Here is a 21,814-nt window from a genome sequence, read left to right on the forward strand (position 1 = left end):
GTAGAAATACAAATAGGACTGCAATATAATAATGCAAATGTACTTTAATTTTGAAAATAATAACTGCCATTTGGTTTTTTTTTTTTTTTGTTACGTGCAAAATGTAAAAGACCTCTACATAATAAATACTATTTGAGTACAATTATAATAAGACATTCAGCCTTAATTAAAAAATTTATCAGTAAAATCCGACAAACGAAGTTTTTTTTTTCTACTTATGTTAAATAGTGGGATGCGCATTTCCTCTAAACTTACCCCTATCCACTTATAACAAAAATCAGTAGCTTAATAAATTAAAGCCGTAAAACTGAAAATATTAAATTAATACTATATTATACCGAGACAGATAATTTCAAGTATAGAAAATAGAATTTATGCAAAATATAATAAAAAAGAAATAAATATAGAAGACTTTTTTAAATAAGAAAGTATTCATTTGAAGTGATTTAGTGATGGTGATAGTAGGCTCTAGTTGGTTTTACTTAGAGTTAACTGTTATAATGCTGTGTGGCTACGGCACTAAAGAATATAGCCACCCCCTCTCTTCCCGTGGGTGTCGTAAGAGGCGACTAAGGGATAACAAGGTTCCACAAACACCTTGGAACTTAAGAAGCCGACCGATGGCGGGATAACCATCCAACTGCTGGCTTTGAAATACACAGGCCGAAGACGGGCAGCAGCGTCTTCGGTGCGACAAAGCCAGTACTGCAGTCACCAACCCGCCTGCCCAGCGTGGTGACTATGGGCAAAACACACGAGTTCACGTTATTTTTGGCGTAAACTTGTGGAGGCCTATGTCCAGCAGTGGACTGTATAGGCTGTAATGATGAACTGTTATAATAATGCATTGAAAAATATTCTTCTGCTGAGTAAATATTCATATCTCAATATTCTTTTACATTTTTTACTGAATTTCATAAACAAATTTAATACTTAATAATTAAATACTTAATAAACGAAAGACGCAACTTCAATTACATCGACGAGTAATACAACATAAGACAAAAAATTTGTCGAGTAAATACGTGTTATTAAAGAATACTCTGATCATCAAGAATACTAATAATCTGATCTCATTCAAATTTAAGTGGAACTACAAAAGAAGCATCAGCTTACTAAAATTATTTAATACGTGTTATTTGCCATGTTTTTTATTTTCATTTTACGAAACTCGTTATTCATAATATCGATAAAAATCAGCTTTCGATTAAAACAAGAAGCATCAAAATCGGTAAACCCAGTGAAAAGTTATGCGTTATTATACAGCGTAAAAATGTCTATTTTTCAAAAGTCTCTCAGGTACCATTTCCGCTTAAAGATCCAATATAGCACATCGCGTTTTAGTTCTAAAATCCTTAGATCATTAACCATTATTAATTTAATGATAACCACATACCTATACAGTTTGAAATCAAAAAGAGTAACACAAAAAATTTAAAGGAAATTAATGCACATTTATATAAAATGCACTATGTATTGTAATTCTTGGAGAATTTCTTTAAAAGTAATCTATAATATACATATTTGATGTATAATTATATACTTAGATTTAATAACCACTTTTAGAAAATACGCATTCCAACAAAAAGTATTAAGTATACAAAGAAACTGATCAAAAATAACGCTTTTTTTACAATCCAATACAAGTACTTCAACAAAATATTTAGATATAATTAACACAATTATATATTTTTTTCTATATGATATTACTTTTGTATAGAGAACCACATTACTGTTTCATGTCTAAGAGAAGTAGCTTAAAATAACTATATCCAGTCGTTATGCAAACATTTCAGACAAACACTTACTTTATATGGCCAGTTTTTAAAAATGTATTTTTAGATTTTCATACTTAAAATTTTTACATAATTTGTATTAAAGTCTGTTTATGCCTTTCTAATTTACTTAAGTAAATTTTGTAAGCTTTTTCATTTAATTAAATGTTTTATTAAATCTGTTTATTTTCACATACTTTTCATAGTTATTTTCGTATTATTGGTAGAAATAAGCATATAAAAAAATAGCAATATTTTTTGTGTCTTACAAAAATTACAAATGGAACATTCCAGACACAGGATCACTATTTATTAGCAAAGATACATTTCTAAAACTGACATGAAAAGTTGTAATAAACAATATATATCAGTCTATCAGAGCAGTCATCACATAAGCTTCCTCACATTGTATGTTATTTAGAAAAGTAGTAACGGATTTTAATCATAATTTCTTCATGAATTGATTACCCAATCACCCTTTACTTTTCATACCATGGCAATACTAGCAAAATACTTGCAACAAAGTAACAGTTGGTGTTGTTAACTTATTATATTTAATTTTACTCTTAACTTATGCATACATTGATTTCTCTGTGTAATAATTGTGTTTAATTATAAATTTACATTTGTGGAAGAAATTCTATTGGTGTTGCAAAGACAAAGTCATCAGGGAACAGTTTGGCTGCGAAAGGATACATGAGTTTGTATGATTGTCGAATGGTAACATCGGCCACACCAGCAATATCACCGATTTCTTTCTGACTTCGTTTGTCTGCAGAGGCCTGGAAAATGAAAATATAAATTGTAAAAAAGAAATATATCTTAGTCGAAAAGGTAACATTTTCAAGAGACTCAACTGATCTCAACCTATAAGGTGAAAACTTGTTGATTTACAAATACACTTTAGACTATGGGTATTCCAATATTCAATCTAAAGTACTACAGTTACTACTGTGCCATGTGGTTTTTGTAGTACATTTTATTTTTGACAACCTCAATCAATATTTACCATTTGTAAGAAAATAAACAAAAAGTGAAATTAAATTAAAAATAATATCTAATCACAAAATATTTTCCACATGGTTATAAAATAAATAAATAAATGCCTCACAATTAATGAGACAAATACGATTTAGCTCTGTGTAGAAGCTTTGGAAACACAATACACAAACACAAATGATACAAACAAAATCGGCAAATAAGCGTACGGCTCATCTGATGGTAAGCAATTACCATATCCTATAAATACCTGCAACACCAGTAGCAACTCAAGCACCATCGAGGCCACCTTACTCACCACAGAAACACAACACTAGTTAAACACAGTAATATTTTCTTTAGCTGTGAAGTGTGTGTTCGTAAGGTCGAGATACGCCCCCAGTTGAACTGCTCCGAATTTTTAAAATTAATATTATTATCTTTATCAATAATTTTACCTGTGATGCCATATAAATAGCGGCTGCAGCAACCGAAATAGGACTCCTCCCGGACACAATATCCAACTCCCCAGCTTTTCTGGCAATATGAGTAGCTGCTCTCTGTACAGAGTTTGGTAATGCCAAGTTCGAACAAAAACGAGACATGAAATCTGCAGTTGTGATCAAATCCACTGAAGTTTCCAAGGCCTTGAGGATAAGTTTGAAACATCTACCAATTTCCTTTTTACTGATCTTGCTAACCGCACAGATTTCTTTGAAGGTACGTGGCACACCTTCTTGTCGACAAGCGATGTATAAACATGCTGATGCTATTGCATCGTTTGCTCTACCTTTTAAGTTTTTACCGTCGTGAACCTTTAACAAAAAATTAAAAAATTTACAAAATTATTGGGATGCAGTTTATTTCAGTATAATCTAGTTACATTACATTACAGTACATAAGTGTGTCTCACCCACACTTATGTCCTAAATCCTAGTCTATATCTTCCTTACATAATTTTCAGACTAAAAGATCCTTTTGCTTTAGCTTTATTATGTATGTAAAGTATAAATATATGAACAAAAATTTAATAGTTACATGTTGGAAGGTATACTAGAAAAACTACTACAGCTAAATTTTCTATTTTTTTACAAAAATCACTCGAGGACCAGACACAGACAGGAAAATTTTACAATTATGTCTTATTGTTCATCATTTGCATCTATAATAGTAATCTCAATTTATATTCAAAGAAAATAGCAACATTTAAACTTGTATTGTGTCTACAATTACATATATCTTGATTATGTAAATGAATACAGGTAAAAACTAGGTATGACAAAGTTAAAAATTTATCATCACTACTATTGAGTACTAATTAAGGTATTGAGGTCAAATAGAATATTACCAATAGCTTTTTGCATTATAATTAACAATATTCACCTATTTGCATTTAAAACATGAGTTGAGCACTTGATGTTTAGTCTTTTAGTGATAATTTCAACATAAAATTACATATACAATATAGAATATGAATGATTTGCTAAGATATTAGGCATTACAAATTTTTTATAACAAAACTTTTGAGTGTTTGTTAGGAAAAAAAGGTAATTTGATATGTAATCTAAATGTTTCTTTATATCGTTGTTATCTAATTTTGTATAGCTGTAAACTACAATTAGGAAACCACTAGTTTTTACTCTCTATATTTAACTCAAAAATTACTAATCAGATCTCGCTCAAATATAAATGGCATCACACAACAAGCACCAACTTTTGAACCAACTTCCAAAAAAGGAGGAGGTTCTCAATTATGTTACATCAGAACTTTTGACTGAGTGGAGCGATTTAGACCAATTTTATTTTAATCGAAAGGTGGTGTGTGTCATTTGGTCTCATTTAAATTTATTTGAGATCTAACAACTACTTTTCGAGTTATATCTAATAATGCGTTTTTACTTGACGCTTTTTTCGTCGACCTACGTTGTATTATACCACATAACTTTCTACTGGATGTACCGATTTTGATAATTCTTTTTTTGTTGGAAAGGGGATATCCCTAGTTTGGTACCATGATAAGAAAACCAGGATCTGATGATGGGATCCCAGATAAATCGAGGGAAACTCTCGAAAATCCGCAATTACTTTTTACTTGGTGTACCGATTTTTAATTTAATCGAAAGCTAATGTTTATCATGTGGTCACATATACATTTTATTGAGATCTGATAACTACTTTTGGAGTCATCTTTGTAACGCGTAGATACTTGACTATTTTTTTGTGGATCTACGTTGTATTACTCGTTGATGTAATTGAAGTCGGTTTTTTTTCGTTTGCGAGCAAACACAATTATGAATGAAAAGATCAATAAAATCAATACACCTAGTGAAAAGTTATCAGGTATTACATAAAGAAAAACACAGTTGTATAGCAAACCTATACATTTTTTTTCCTTTAGTTACATAAGTGATAAACTTACCTGTTTAAACAAATTATTTGCTCTGTCCACAATAGTTTTTGGTAGGTTAATACGATCAGCCATTGTATTTATTTCTCGAAATGCATTTATAAGAGCTCTGTCTGTACTGCTGATGTTTCTTCTATTCTGATATTTTGATACTCCAAAGCTATCAAAAGAAGCATCTCCCCGGCCAGGACCGATGATCGTGGAAAGGTCTCCACCTGATAGAAGTGGATTTTCCGGACCACCGACACGAGACGGGTCAACACCTGACTTCTCATTACTGAAGGTTCGCCATTCTGAACCGACATCTATTACTCTGCAATATTTTTAAAAGAACTTTTACTATGAAAATGAACAACTATTAGTGACCAAAAATATATCAAATTTGTCTAAATCAACCAATTGTATGTAATATTTTCTTTCTATACTTTTTAATTTTTTACAATCTAATCAATATTTGTAATTTTTTTACTTAATTACAAAATTAGTTTTGCAAATGAAGAAAAAGTACAATCACTAAAAAACAAAAAATTTACAATATGTTTATAAACAGTTAAGCAAAATGTAAAATCAATGTAAAATATGCAACTAGTATAGTATAGTAGGTAGTTTCGAAATCACATATATCTTTACACAATAATCATTGCCTTGACACATACAGCCCTCGTGATGCACTGGTAAGTACCGACAACCAATGCAGCAACTGTGCTATTTTGTGTAAAATTACAATACAATTTTTGTGAAAATCTGCTTACCTATCGCCTACAACGAGACCGCATTCTGAACAGATCATGTCACCTGCTCTATAATCCTCGATAAGCGGTGCATCGGGATGAGCATAGCACACCACTCTATTCGCCTCGATTCTAAAACCACAAAGGAAAGCATATTGAAAAATATTAGAAATGTAATACGCGATAACTAGCACAAGCAACTTTAGCAAACTTTATACCACCACACCCATAAACTTACGTAAAGCCACTTTGTATATTAACATATTTCTGGTTTATAATTATTGAATAACTTCGATACGATATAAACAAAATGAAAAATAAATTAGGAAAACAGACCTCGACGTGCTCGCCATGATTGTCAAGTTGTAACACAGATGACAGACAATTTATCGACCATAGATATATATATTTTTTTTATATTTGGCAAACCATAAATATAATTAAAAACTTCGTTGACAATCACGCAGCATAGAGAGATGGAGCATAGCTCTCTATCAAGAAGCTAATACCACTCTATGTATGTATATAAGCTTCTTGACTCTATGCCATGCTCCATGTTGACAATGTTGCCTACCGAATATTGAAACGGAATCTTGGTAATCGATTCGAAGCTAAGGGCCTGTTGGCTGTTTCACCACTTGTGGGTTGTGGGTTGTGGATAAAGTATTAGACGGATGACAGTATAGAAACAGTAAAAAGTTTTTGATTTATAATTTTTTTTTTGCCATCAAATTTTACAATATTTATCAGATATTTCCATTATCCCTAATTAATTTTAAAATTACAGTTGAGGACAAATAAGTCCTACTGGGCTATTCAACCTCACGCTGTCAAAGTCTATTTGTACCGCGGTCTCATACACAGGTTGGGCAACTACGGTGGTGGAAGAGCGTCGGCCAAGGCGTCGGCTTAATGATTTACAGCCGCCAGAGGCATGACGATCGTTCAGTGTGCTGTGCAACGAAGACAGAATAGCATTCTGTCTCATTTTTCTATCGTACGTCGTACATTTATGTTTAAAAATATTACCAATAGGGTTATACTTTCGTTAGTGAAAAATAAATTATAAAATTTGATAAAAATTAAAATTTATGTAAAAATACACTTAAATATTCTGATTTGGAATATATCATAAAAATAATCAATAATAATCATAAAAGCACATTATTGTTTTATTATATTGAAATTAAAAGTCGTATATTTTAATCTGTATATCACGTGACCTAAAACACGACCCGCCATGGTATGACGTCATACGGGCAAAAACAAAGTTGCCAAAGCAATTCTTGCTAATATATATACATATATATATAACACGCTCTCGAATGTTGAAATCTAAAAATAATAACACTTTTTTTCATGCACTTTACCTCCGTGATTCATTACGTTTATTCTGAACTATCTGTTATATATGACTTCCTACTCGTGTAAATTTATTTTAAACCCATGTCACGCCATCTGTTTATTACGTATGATGATATTTACCAGTTTTTGACGCCCTCCCGTCTGTATATAAGACACAAGCGTCCTCTTACACTGCCGCTGTCGTGTCCACCTGTTTAAAACGTATTAGTTAAGAATCTTTATGAAATGGGGGTAGTTCCTGAGTAGGGCAGTGCGGCCTGCTCGGGACCAAATTGGAAATCATTTTATTACTTACACGCATCACTACATAGTATGAAACAAAGTCGCTTTTTCTGTCCCTGCACATGTATGTACGCTTAAATCTTTAAAACTACGCAACGGATTTTGATGCGGTTCTTTTTAATAGATAGATTGATTCAAGAGGAAGGTTTATATGTATAATAACATCCATTAAATAGTGGAGAAATGCTGTTATTTTTGAGTTTTCTAATGTTGTCGTAAATAATAATTATTATTTTTTCGCTTAAATTGCAAACGCAGGCTGAACCCTACGAGATTTATCAAAATAATGTACTAAGTATTATACACATTGAAAAGGTCTACAGAAAACTCCGCTATGGTATATACCTATCTCTTATGGATATCCCACAATAACATTTTTTTGTCATTTACTTTTTACCACAAATAATGGCTAATTTTCGAAGCGATTTTAACCAATACAGCATTAATCCTTATCCAATTAAATACCTTAAATATATTTTTTATTTAATATAGATCTATATGGCCCTTTACAGCATATGATTTAAATGAATATTTTCGAAGATATTACAGATTTAAAAATCGCGGTACGTAGCGTTTACGGCGGTTCCGGCCGGCTTTTACTCTAAGTTAACGCGTGCGGGCCACGGGCAGTAATGAATAAATCAAAACTACTGGATCGATTTTAATCATTTTTTCAGTGAATGACATAGGCTATAATTATATTTTATACCCGTGCGAAGCCGGAGCGGGTCGCTAGTAGATTATATGTTTAATTAATAGCTATACCTACGTATCTGCTTAATAATAAATCCTGGAACTGTCTGTCAATAAGCAAATATCTAGCTATGTGCTTAGCATCATCATCGCAGGCATCTAATTAAAAGACACGAATTGAGTTTCCTATCTTAGGAACAGGCAACCATGTTACACACATTTTAACCTTTTATTTATTTATTATTTGTATCTTACATAAGAACTATTAATAGGTACTAAACGCGGGAGGGGAGTAATTAGTACCAAATGATATAGTTCCCCCTTTCCGTAGGAAAAAGTAACTCATGATATATTACAATATAACATCACAATATCGCAACATGTTTGTTTTTGACAATTTTTACATTAAAAATCAACTATACTTAAAGAGGAAACAACAAAACTAAGAGTACCTATATAAGATATCGTTAACCAAAATCGTTCTATCATTTTAATGCAATTAAGTCGAACATCTCTCTAATATCTTTAAATTCGTAATTAAAAAAATAAATATAAATGGTGTAATGTTTACGTAAAAATATATTTTGAAATAGGCTCGCCATAAAAAAAAGAAATACTATATATATAGATGTTAACAAATATTCACTGATGGTTCAACAATCAATTAAATATGGCCCAATCAACGCTCAGCAAAAAGATCGCAGATTTCAAGAATATTCGATCTAGGGCAGTGGGGCGTTGTCGAAACTGAACGAACGTTGTGATTTTATAATATATTTAACCGCTGAAAATATCAATTATCATTTTTGAAAACATTTTAATTTTAAAATTTTATAATATAATAAATAGGTATATTATAAACACCAGAAGCAGCAAATATCATTTTGCGTTAATTAAAGGAAATACACATTAAGTATTTTCATGGCACCAGAGCGTAACTATAAAGTCAACAAACCTTACGAATATCGAATATCAACGCGCGTGGAACCAAGATGCCTATCTTTCTTTTTCTTGTATAGAGCAAAAAAAAAATCAAAAATATTCGAGGTACCTATATAAAATATTATCATTAACCAAAATCGTTCTATCATTTTAATGCAATTAAGTCGAACATCTCTCTAATATCTTTAAATTCGTAATTAAAAAATATATATAGTCTGTAAATCAATAACTTCATCAGCTATGTCTGACTAATAAATGCTTGGTCACGTTTAAATATAAACGTAAATTAAGTGAGACTACCAGAACTGTGCTACAACATAATCAAAGAGTATTAGTAAAGAAATTCGAAATTAATTTATTATCATATAACTAATTATCATATAAGCTGTAAAATAGGGAATAAAAGTATATTTTCAGTATCAAAACTAAGTTTCGACTTCTCATTTGGAATGGTGATTCAGCTCTTTGGGCAAGTGCACTTTTACCGGGGTGAAATTAAACATGCAATATTGTATGAAGCTCCGTAAATTTTCATTAATTGAAAGAAAAATAGAAACGTTACTATTCAGTTTTGTGATTAGAAAACAAAATACTGCACAAATTATCGTTTTATTTATAAACTGCGTTGGCACAACGGTCACAGCACTGGTTTGTGACTGTTGTGCTGGCGGTTGCGGGTTCGATTCCCGCACATGACAAACATTTGTTGAGGATGTTTGCCGTGGTCTATGTGTTTGTTCAGCTCCACCGTTCCTCGGAAAGTACGTTAAGCCGTCGGTCCCGGTTGTTATAATGTAGGTACACCTGATAGCGATCGTTAATCATAGTGGGTAATATATCCGCCAACCCGCATTGGAGCAACGTGGTGGATTAAGCTTTGATCTTTCTCCTACATGGGGAAAGAGGCCTATGCCCAGCTGTGGGACATTACAGGCTGATGCGTAAGCGTTATAAATTTTACCTCTGAAGGAAAAGATTATGTACATTTTTCTTATGTTACTTACGTATGTCCCCACTTTATATATTGCCTATAAATATTGATGATTCTCCCACAAGTAATCCTAACTTTCAAAAAACACAGGTAACAACCTGTTATTAATATAGCGTTGTACAATGAAATTAATCTTTCATTTTGAACAACAATTTAAGCACAAGAGTTCCTACGTTGTAACTTTTTCTTTGAATAAAAATTGTTATTATATTATGTAACTTAATAATTAATATATTATATTAAAACGTGTCACCTGACGAATTACCTATACTTTCTTAGTCTATGCTATAACCAGACTTAAGCTGTAATACTTGTACATTCCTCGAAATCAGTTCATAACTTTTAAGATTAACTTAGGTACATAAATATACAGACAAATTAAAATAAGAACAATGTGTAAAAATCTCACTATGCTTGTTTTCTTACTCAAATACCTACTATTACTATAGGTTAAACACAAAAAATAAAAAACGTTCACGTAAGTATGATTTTCCCGTGACCATGGTTGCTGTAAAGTATCCGAAACGTCTGGCATCAAAAAAGCTTAATAAGCCGCGATAAAATACGTAAAAGGTGCTTCATTGTAATGAGTAGTATATTTCCTAGCATAATAAGAATGACAAAAAAAAGTAAAAAAGTATGGCATTGTTACGTGAGTCGTGGAAAAAGAGTAAAGCAGTTTCGCTAGGTTTAAATTATACGCATACAGTAAAATTATGCGTATTATAAGTACGAAAGTATTCGTTAACCCACTCTGATACAAGCGTCATGTATAAAGCTTCAACCCTTCTCCTATATAGAGCAGAGGCCTTAGCTAAGCTTTGGGCTGTGGTGGGCTGTGGAACTCTTACACTCTGATTTAGTTCAGTTCAGCTCAAAACTAAATTATATATTTTTTTAGAAGGTATTGTTCAAGTTCTTTGGTCTATTAGATGACGGCACGTGTAAATAAAACATAAAAATATCGCGTCGATAATAATCAGACGTGAATTCAGATAACACTATCAAAATTCGCACTAAGCCATGTCGCAAAAAACAATGTAGAACACGTAAGTTTTATATTTACCTAATACTGATATATTATTCATAAAAAAATATTGGGAATGAATTGTTTTTAAAAAAAATATTTACAGAAACCTGAATAAGCAACGGCATACTGTGGTTCCAAGGCCCGGCCGGTTGATATTAGTTCATACGAAACCTGCATTAAATAACAATACATATGAATTGACGAAAGATATCAAGGCTTTACAGGCAGTATATTCGGCTTTACGTGTTCTCCAATGCAAGAAAGAGTTACCCAAGGACAAGTACCTTCACAAAAAAAAAAATTTCGATAAGCGGGAATCGAAACCGCGACCAACGTTGCTAATACACCACTACGCCAGAATCGATGTCTAATGCATTATTAAAGAAAATCTCTAATTAAATACTAGCTTATACTCACGAATTTGTCTGAAATTCAAGCGTTTACTTCTCTCGATTTAAAGTTAGACCACAGTCATATATTTGTAAAAGAGGCAGATGCAGCTAATTTTATGAAACAGATATTAAATGATGCCGAAACAAACACACAGACAGATGAATTAAGAAATACTACAAATAGGTAATTGTTATAGCTTTCTTTGCTATCATAAATTTCTCTCATGTACAGACATGAGCTGGTTACAGTTTTACTACACATAGATATATTTTACTCGGCGGATATTACCTAACACGTTAAATCACGTGTTTGTAAAATCTAGGTACAAAACTGTATGTTGGCGTAATCTGGATTTAAAAATAAACCTCATATATACGCTTCTGCCTGTAATATCCCACTACTGGGCATAGGCCTCTTTCCCCATGTAGGAGAAGGATCAGAGCTTAATCCACCACGCTGCTCCAATGCGGGTTGGCGGACATATTCCCTACTATGAGTAACGATCGCTATCAGGTGTACATGATAACAACCGGGACCGACGGCTTAACGTGCTCTCCGAGGCACGGTGGGGAGACCCACAAGGACTGCACAAACACCCAGACCACTGCAAACACCTGTATGGCCAATACAAGTGTTTGTCATGTGCAGGGATCGAACCCGCAACCGCCAGCGCAACAGGTACAATCCATGGCTGTAACCGTTGCGCTAACGCGGCGTCTCTCATATATACAAATAAATAAAATTGGAGTAGAGTGCAGTGTGGTAAAATTGGATTCGGAGATGTTGATATGTACACGGTACATATACCAAAATATCATTTTTTTACATATTTTGTCTGTCTGACTATCTGTTTGTTTCGGCTTATCTCTGAAACGGCTGGAAGTATTTTGAATGGACTTTCACTGGCAGTTAGATGATGTAATAAGAAGTAACTAAGGCTACTTTTGTTCTAGATTTTTTTTTATAACTCTGCGAACTGAACAATAACTTTTTTGTTAAATTCAACGCGGACGAAGTCGAGGGCACAGCTGCGGGAAAGCAACAGCGCGAAGAATTTTTCATATTTGTCTACGTATTTCAAATTACATAACAGACAGTGATAAGTTTTGGACGGAAACAAAGTCTTAGATATTAAATATTTTCGCGAATAGTCATGACACGCTAAATATTATCACCTAATAAAGGATTGATCGATCATACCTATATTTACTTTGATGTAATCTGTGTTAATAGTTTATGACAATTAAATTTAAAATAAACATGATGTGTAAGTATAAAGAATTTGTAAAAACGTTACAAAAATGTCTATGGCAAATGTTAATAACTTTAATGTCGAGAATTAAATTCACGAATATAAGAAAATTGAAATGTTTTTGAGTAATTTATAAAAGAGGTTTCTAAGGCTCCCAAGTCTAACGGTTTTATACTGTTAAAAATTTTTTCATGAAGAGACAATCCTTTATCTTAACAAATGTGAAAAGAATCATAGAGCTAAACATCTTTTGTTTTTGGTCATCATGAAAAAGTACACAAGTGGGCATTTTTTTTAAATATATAACTAGGTCACCAAACAAGCGTCACCTGATGTTAAGCGATTACTGTAGCTTATCATAGACGCCTGTAACAACAGAAGCATCGCAAGTGCGTTGCCGATCCTACGCCCAGGAGCTCTGATCACCTTACCCACCACAGGAACACAAACTGCTTAAAAGTAGTATTATTTTAGCTTTGATCTTCTCTAAGGTCGAGGCACTTTCTCGGTTTGAACAGGATATATCCTGCAGAGCCCTACCTCAGTTTCGCTTTTTGAATTATTCTTAACTAGCTGACTCGGCGAACTTCTTATCGCCTAACAAAAACTTTATCGTATGGTATTAAAGTTCAAATTGACTTTTAAGTATTATCACAAATCTTTTGTATGGGAGTATAGAAAAGTGTTGTTTTTAGACTTTTTCAGGAAATTTAAATTTTTTTTTTTTTTAGAATGTTTCTCTCCGTAAGAACCATCCTCGTACTTCAAGGAATATTTTAAAAAAAGAATTAGCGAAATCGGTCCAACCGTTCTCGAGTTTTGCGCTTAGCAACACATTCAGCGACTCATTTTTATATTATGGATAATGCGTATTTAATTGATTATTTTTTGACTACCTACGTTGTTTGTTACTTGTCAACGTCAATTTAAGTCGGTTTCATTCGTTTGCGAGCAAACAATTATATTAAAAACTAGCTGTACCCGTGACTTCCTCCGTGATTTGGGTATATGTAAATACCCAAATCTCTCAACGTGAATCTTTAAACTGGCATTACTTTTTTATTTATGAACCGATTGACATAAAACTGTAAATGTTAAATGCAGCTTACTACAATACATTAGTGAAAACTACATCTAAATCGGATAAGCCATTTCTGAGAATAGCGTGCACAAACGCACAGACAAACAGACAAAAATTCTAACAATCATTGTTTTGGGTGCTATTTGCGTTGATAAAGGTCCCAATAATATTTTTTCTCATATATCTTCCACGTACAGACAGCGATCCATTACATTTTTATTATACTTATTGATAATAAAAGATAATGTGCTAACTTTATCGGTCTATATCAATTACGCATTTCCTGTTGTCGACATCCATATATCTTTGTAAAGTCTAGTATTTGAAGAAATTTTTATCTTTGTTATCTCTTAGATTTTGACATTGCGTAAAAAAAACATGAAAACAAGTAATTAAAAATAAGGCCGGTACAATTAATGTAGATATCTATCTACGAGGTGACTCTGCGAACTTCGGGCCACCATATCATTTTTCTCAAATGTACTTATATTTAATAAAAGCAACAAATTAAGATAATATTGTTTTTGTTTATATCTTTGAGTACGTAGGTACACACTCACAGATCGAAGCATTTTGATTAAACTCTTATATATATATCTATAATAAACACTATGATTGAAACTAGAATTTATCAACTCGACATGTTGATAACAAAAATTGAGATAGTGAAGAAAGTTGATAAGCCTCTTTTGTTCTTATTAAACGTCAACAGAAAAAAATAATCCACATTATCACCTATCTTGGTTACGGCATTAAAGAATATAGCCACCCCCTCTCTTCCCGTGGGTGTCGTAAGAGGCGACTAAGGGATAACACAGTTCCACTACTATTTTGGAACTTAAAAAGCCGACCGATCGATGGCGGGATAACCATCCAACTGCTGGCTTTGAAATACACAGGCCGAAGACGGGCAGCAACGTCTTCGGTGCGACAAAGCCAGGCCTGCGGTCACCATCCCGCCTGCCCAGCGTGGTGGTGACAATAGGAAAAACACATGAGTTCACGCCATTTTTGGCTTGAAGTTGTGGAGGCCTATGTCCAGTAGTGAACTATTCGATTCCCGCTCGGAGTGGATATTTGTATTTGTACAAATATTTATTTCCAGTATGGGTGTCTGTCCTTATGGGTCTTTCTACCGTGCCTCAGGGAGCACGTTAGGCCGTCGGTCCCGGTTGTTATCATGTACCCCTGATAGTGATCGTTACTCATAGTAGGAAACATATCCGTCAACTAGCAGTGGAGCAGCGTAGTGGATTAAGCTCCAATCCTTCTCCTACATGTAGAAAGATGCCTATGCCCATCAGTGGAATATTACAGGCTAAAAGCATACACCTATCTGTAAAACCAATTTTTAACTTACTCTCAATTTCTATCATACCCATTTCTCAGTGCTCTCGTCCAAAAAACAATAAAGGTCGAACTTTAAAAAAGGACATCTCTAAAATGATCTGCCCTTTAAGGGTTTTGCCTTTGCCTAGTTAGAGCCTAGTTAACTTACGTCCACCGGTTACCCTTGACTGGTTCGGGGCAGCTTCGTGTACAGTCATAGGAACAACCAGTCACGCAGTCGTTTATTATTTCACAATGTTTTTCCATTCTTCACTATGTGGAAGTGTTCGATGAATCAGGTAGGTAATGAATTATCAAAAAATCTCTTACCATATTAACAGATTCCTTGAAGTTAAAAAAGTTAGGTGTATATATTAAAAAATAAGGTCAATATTATAATATGATATTGATAAGGTATTATATATATATATATATATATATATATATATATATATATATATATATATTAAAAATACATCATTATTTTAAATTGACTATTGTTTTTACTACGTAGACTTTTTTTTGATACTTTTTTGAAATGTAAATATTTATGTAAATATTTTTGACATTTGTTAAGTGTGTATAATCAATTATTTTATGGTTAAATAAATATTTTTTATTTCAGTTTGTAATTTTTTAAGTTCCGTACGACAAAAAGAAAAAAGTGGAACCCTTATCGACGGATCAATTTTTTGTCTGTCTGTTTGTCAAGACCCTTTTTCTCAGGAACCCGTGGAGCTATCAAGCTGAAATTCATGTCGAATACTCAGGTCTACTATCCCTTGGAGCTGTGAAAAAATCAACTAACGCGATCAAAAGATACAGCCGTTTATGTTGCAAATGCAACCTACAGGATATAGGGTCCCGTGAACTCATAACCTTGAAATTTGGTACGAAGCAACGTCTTGAGTACAGATAAAAGAAAAATAGCGCAAAAGCATACATTTTTAGTTACATCATTTAATAAAAATATTTTCAATAATTTTCTTTGAACGGAACCCTCGGTGCGCGAGTCCGACTCGCACTTGACCGGTTTTTTTTATGTGCTAAGTACTTAATATTTTTTTAATGTGTGACGTATAAGTCAACTAATATTAGTTCAACTAATGAAGGCTGTTTAAGATATGATATCTTCTGTATCCTCGTTCTTTCTAAAAAGATCGAAGAGCATTACAGCATTTAACTTTTTAAAAATCCGGTTACGTAACTTTTTCCCTATAAAAATTTTCCACTAGAGACTTGTCATTACGGTCACATTAATGACGTAAATAATTAATTTATAGATTGTAATTAATAAAACATTTTCCTCTTACAATTTTGATAATATAAATTGGATCAACGATTATTTTATTTTCCGTTATAATTAATTCTGTAATCTTAAAATAAACGTAACGCCTTTTTCTTCTGCATGTCCAACGTTCTCTGCGTAAATTGATATAAAATGCGCGTAGTTTGTAATAACGTTCATGATACCCTATTAATTATTACATTTTGATTTCAAGTTTGCTATTTCGTTAGAAGAATTTGTTGTTGCAATGTTCATTGTTAATAATAATCGTAATTATAAAACTAACTGACCCTGTGAACTATGTACCGCCATTTCTGTTGTGCATATACCGATATTTTTTTTAGATTTTTTTTTTTGTACAAGCCCTCCGAATAACGAACACAAAATCAAAAGAAATCCGATTTGGTGCAGTCGCTCGACACACATTATTAGCGATTTTTTTTAAAGATAATAGAAATTAGAAAGGTTTTCTTAAATGTTTTATTTCACTTGCCAATTTCAGCGTCTATTTATATTTTGTGATATAGTGCTACTGTTTATTTAGAAATGTATCAAAATACAACGCATCAGTAAGTACTAAAAATTTATAACTATAGCTATTTATTTCCAACTTTACTTACGTTAAATAAAAAGTTAGGTTTAGTTACTTTCTTCTATATTTAACGGTATTCTAAATTACTTACATTCGGTTATTTAGAAATATCGTGAGAACATTTAAATATTTACATATCTCGTTAAGACATGTACTTGTACTTGTATGACCAAAACTGTTATAAGATATGATTGAACAATATTTCTCAGCCGATGGAAACAATACGAACTGTGTCAAGGGATCGTCGCCCATTTAAAGCAATTTAAAATCTAGAATCTAGATATTATCTATATGGAAATGATAAAAAGATATATTTGCATAAAATGTGTATGTAAATAACATTTTAATTTCAATGATATTGTTTTAAAATATTTTTGTTTAAATTAATAAAATATCCCATTATATAAGACCCCAATCTATAACACACATTATACAAGTCGCAAAAATTGTTATTGTTTTTCACAAATTGTAATAATCCAGTCTTAAACGTAAAAAGAATGTACACCAGTAAATCTTACGCTCATTCACTTCTGGTCATAGACCTCTATCCTCATGTAGTAGAAGGATCAGAGCTTAATCCACCACGTTGCTCCAATGCGGGTTGGCGGATATATTCCCTACTAGAGTAGCGTCCCTATGAGTAACGATCGCTATCAAGTGTACATGATAACAATTGAGACCGACGGCTTATCGTGGTCTCTGAGGCACGGTGGGGAGACCCACAAGGAATGCACTAACACGCAGACCACGGCAAACATCTCTATGTCCAATACAAACGTTTGTCATGTGCGGGGATCGCACCCGCAACCACCAGCGCAATAGTAAAAAAACCAGTGTAGTGACCGTTGCACCAACGCGAAAGTAAATCTTATGATAAATTTTTAAATAAAATAATTTATCATAAAATTTTCTTCTAAGCGTATTAAGGCCGCTGCATACGTAACGTACATGGGACGGCGTTAGAACGTGGACGAGACGGGGACGGAACATGCAGTGATAGTTAACACTGACGTGCAGGATGGTAAACTTTTAATGCATACGCATCGTAACTAGGTAATGGTAAATGCACATGCTTTCTTACTTTAGCTCTCCTGAGCGACTGTGTATACGCAGCGCAATCACGAACGGTATAGGGCACGCGCGAAGTGCTAAACATCGTCGCATCGACGATATTCTCCCTCCCCTTGCGCTTTAAGTTCCCGTCCCCTCCGTCACTCTGTGCTTCCATGACGTACTCTTTGGCTTACATTTTCTATCTATTTTTAAAACGACATTTTTTTTAAACTTCAGGTCGCGATCTGTAACATGTTTTTATCCGGACTATCAAAAACAAATTACGTAAGCAGATGCAATGGCCTTTAGAGATACAATACAAATTTGCGTAGATGATGTTTCTCATGTTTACTAAAATTTTTGCTAAAAAAGTAAAAGTGAATCATCATCATGCCTAAAAATTTGTTAAAAACTCATCGTTATTAATATTAGTAATTTTCAGTTTCAGTGGTTTTTAACCGACTTCCAAAAAAGGAGGAGGTTCTCAATTCGACTGTATTTTTTTTTTTTTTTTATGTATGTTACATCAGAACTTTTGACTGGGTGAAGCGATTTCGACAAATTTTCTTTTAATCGAAAGGTGGTGTGTGTCAATTGGTCCCATTTAAATTTATTTGAGATCTAACAACTACTTTTCGAGCTATATCTAATAATACGTTTTTACTTGACGCTTTTTTCGTCGACCTACGTTGTATTATATCACATAACTTTCTACTGAATGTACCGATTTTGATAATTCTTTTTTTGTTAGAAAGGAGATATCCCAAGTTTAGTACCATGATAAGGAAACCAGGATCTGATGATGGGATCCTAGAGAAATCGAGGGAAACTCTTGAAAATCCGCAATAAAATTTTACTAGTTATACCGATTCTGATAATTCTTTTTTTGTTGGAAAGAAGATATCCCTAGTTTAGTACCATGATAAGGAAACCAGGATCTGATGATGGGATCCCAGAGAAATCGAGGGAACTTCTTGAAAATCCGCAATAACTTTTTATTAGGTGTACCGATTTTAATGATTTTTAATTTAATCGAAAGCCGATGTTTATCATTTGGTCACATTTAAATTTCATCGAGATCTGATAACTACTTTTTGAGTAATCTTTGATAATACGTTGTTACTTGACTATTTTTTCGTCGATCTACGTTGTATTACTCGTCGATGTAATTGAAGTCGGTTTTTTTTTTCGTTTGCGAGCAAACACAATTATCCTCAGCAAAACTAACGATGATATTGAAAACTTTCAGAAGAATTGTATTTCAAGAAAATAATACTTTTATAATAGATTCAAACATTTCATCAAAATTAGTTTAGATAACCAATCTTATTGTTTCCAAGAGATTAAATCATCTGAAGTGGTATAGAAGGATGGTGCTCGTATTATACTGTAGAGAACTCTCAATCAAGTTTAGACAAAATAAAGACATTCCTCTAATTTATCAAACACTGTACATTTTAAAGAAATATTTTAGGAACTAAACCACTAATTGATATTGGTAGGATAGATAAGTATATTCGACGAAACTAATTTTTTAGTCTAGAGACCGGTAAACGTATGAAACTATCGTTTGTAGACATGACGTAGGTAGATGACGCCAGACAATCCTTTATGACTAAGCATGTTGAATGCAAAAATTCATATAGATAAATAAGCTATCAAACAACCGATATTGTCATTTATCTTGCATGAAAACACCGCGTCATATGACGTTTAAAAGCGGAAGATGTTATGACTCATGTTATACAAAGGCGAAAGGAAACAATAAAATTATAATAAGATAATATTGTATTTGTTAAAAGTAAATAACCAATACAGTTATGTGAGTTATTAATGACATTGAGATATATATGCGCTGTTATTGCTTTTTCCTTACGTCAGCACTATTTATATAACTTTACATATTATATGTATGTCTGTGTTGCACTGGTATTGATATAGGGTCATTGCGCCTGTTCGCGTCCACTTAGTGCAGTTGGCAAGTTTGAAGAAGAAAATAAAAATGTTCCCGCACTAATTTCTATGAAAAATTTATTTACTGTGTTCATTATATAGTCTATTTAAAGATTAACTTTCAGTTTTGTTCGAAACATCTTGTTATTATTTTATTTAAATACAAACGTCAGAATTAGGCGATTTACCCAGTTTGCGTCCATAAAATCCAATTTGCGTCCACCCGCTGGACCACTTCGCGTCCACCAGCTTAGAAAAGGAATAAAGAGGTGATATTTTTATGATAATGTAAAGAGACATTGGATTTTAATAATTTATTTATTGAAGAATTATTGTTATTTAAAAATCAACATATTAACATTAATAAATCACTATAAAGAAAATAATACACCTATTTATTCTTCTAAACATTGACAGAACTTAAAATTAAAAAACAAATTAGGTACCTATGTAGTCAGTAAATAGTAATTCCACCTTTAAAATTCAACAATTATCTGTTCTGTGAATTTTAAAGGAATGTAAGCAAGCTAAAGATCAGCCTGCAATTACAATCACAGCAGCCTTTCGCAGTCGACTACTGGACATAGGCCTCGACAACTTCACTCCTGTGTTTTGCCCATAGTCACCACGCTGGGCAGACGGGTTGGTGACCGCAGGCCTGGCATTGTCGTACCGAAGACGCTGCTGCCCGTCTTCGTCCTGTGTATTTCAAAGCCAGCAGTTGGATGGATATCCCGCCATCGGTCGGCTTTTTAAGTTCCGAGGTAGTACAGGAACTTAGTCGCCTCTTACGACACCCACGGGAAAGGAGGTGTTTATATTCTTTGATGCCGTAAGCACACAGCACCACAAAGATCAGCCTTGATTAATAATAATTATGGAAACAAAATACGAGGTGCACACATATCTCCATACCCATTAAATATTAATAATACCGCTGTTTTTTTCTTCGTTACTTGGTTTTATTTGATACTAGCTGTGCTTGCGACTTCATTCGCGTGGAATTATAATTATAATAAAAAAATATTGTTCTGTTCGTAGAATTACAAAATAAATAAATTTCTAAAATAAAAGTAGCCTAATTTACTCCTTATTTCATTAGCTATCTAGATGGTAACGTCAAAATCAGTCCAGTCGTTTCAGTAATTAGCCGGAGCAAACAGACAGACAGACAGACAAAAATTCTAAAAAATGTTTTTATTTATTTATTTATTTTATTTTCTTACATCTAATATTACAGGCATAACCCAATTCATTAGACATAGTAAAGGAGACAAAAAGCGAAAGGAAAAAAATGTTAAACTATAATTAAAAAAGAATTGGCTGACTTGAACATAATACTAAAAACAAAACAATATTAAATATAAAAATATTAAATTCATTTCTCATAACATATTATATACAAAGTAACTTTTGCAAATTCACTCCACGAATAAGAAAAAAGGTCTAGTGTGTCAGCCACCAAGTTTAGCGTTCTGACTGAACGAGCAAGGGGGCCGTTGCGCACTAGCTCGGTTCTGCCGTGGGGTACTGCAAATAAGCTCGGTCGCTGTCTTCGTTGTAGATGTTACCTATCGGGTACGCTCAAACCTATCCACTGCAGTACCCCTGGATTATTGACAATAACGCGAAATAATTTTAAAATATAAGTTGCCAGAGCCAGCTCTCTCCTAGTCTCC

The 21,814-nt window shown here is 33.0% G+C and overlaps 1 protein-coding gene across 1 annotated transcript; it reads right to left on the bottom strand.

Moving 5' to 3' along the window:
* Nucleotides 1-1,441: 1,441 nt before the first annotated feature.
* Nucleotides 1,442-6,275, bottom strand: LOC123669091 (transcription initiation factor IIB). The gene is made up of 5 exons (XM_045602729.1): nt 6,228-6,275; nt 5,913-6,023; nt 5,173-5,473; nt 3,212-3,568; nt 1,442-2,557 (listed from the first exon to the last, which is right to left on the bottom strand). Exons 1-5 carry the CDS (start codon nt 6,242-6,244, stop codon nt 2,396-2,398), a joined length of 948 nt encoding a protein of 315 aa, XP_045458685.1. The 5' UTR covers nt 6,245-6,275; the 3' UTR covers nt 1,442-2,395.
* Between the last annotated feature and the right edge of the window lie 15,539 nt (nt 6,276-21,814).

Source organism: Melitaea cinxia, chromosome 3 (assembly GCF_905220565.1).
Source record: "Melitaea cinxia chromosome 3, ilMelCinx1.1, whole genome shotgun sequence".
NCBI lineage: Eukaryota > Metazoa > Arthropoda > Insecta > Lepidoptera > Nymphalidae > Melitaea > Melitaea cinxia.

Coding starts and splice junctions, on each gene's coding strand:
- LOC123669091 (XM_045602729.1), bottom strand. Junction 5,474..5,912: donor GGTCTCGTTGTAGGCGATAG/GTAAGCAGATTT, acceptor AAAATATTGCAG/AGTAATAGATGTCGGTTCAG. Junction 2,558..3,211: donor CTATTTATATGGCATCACAG/GTAAAATTATTG, acceptor TTCATTTTCCAG/GCCTCTGCAGACAAACGAAG.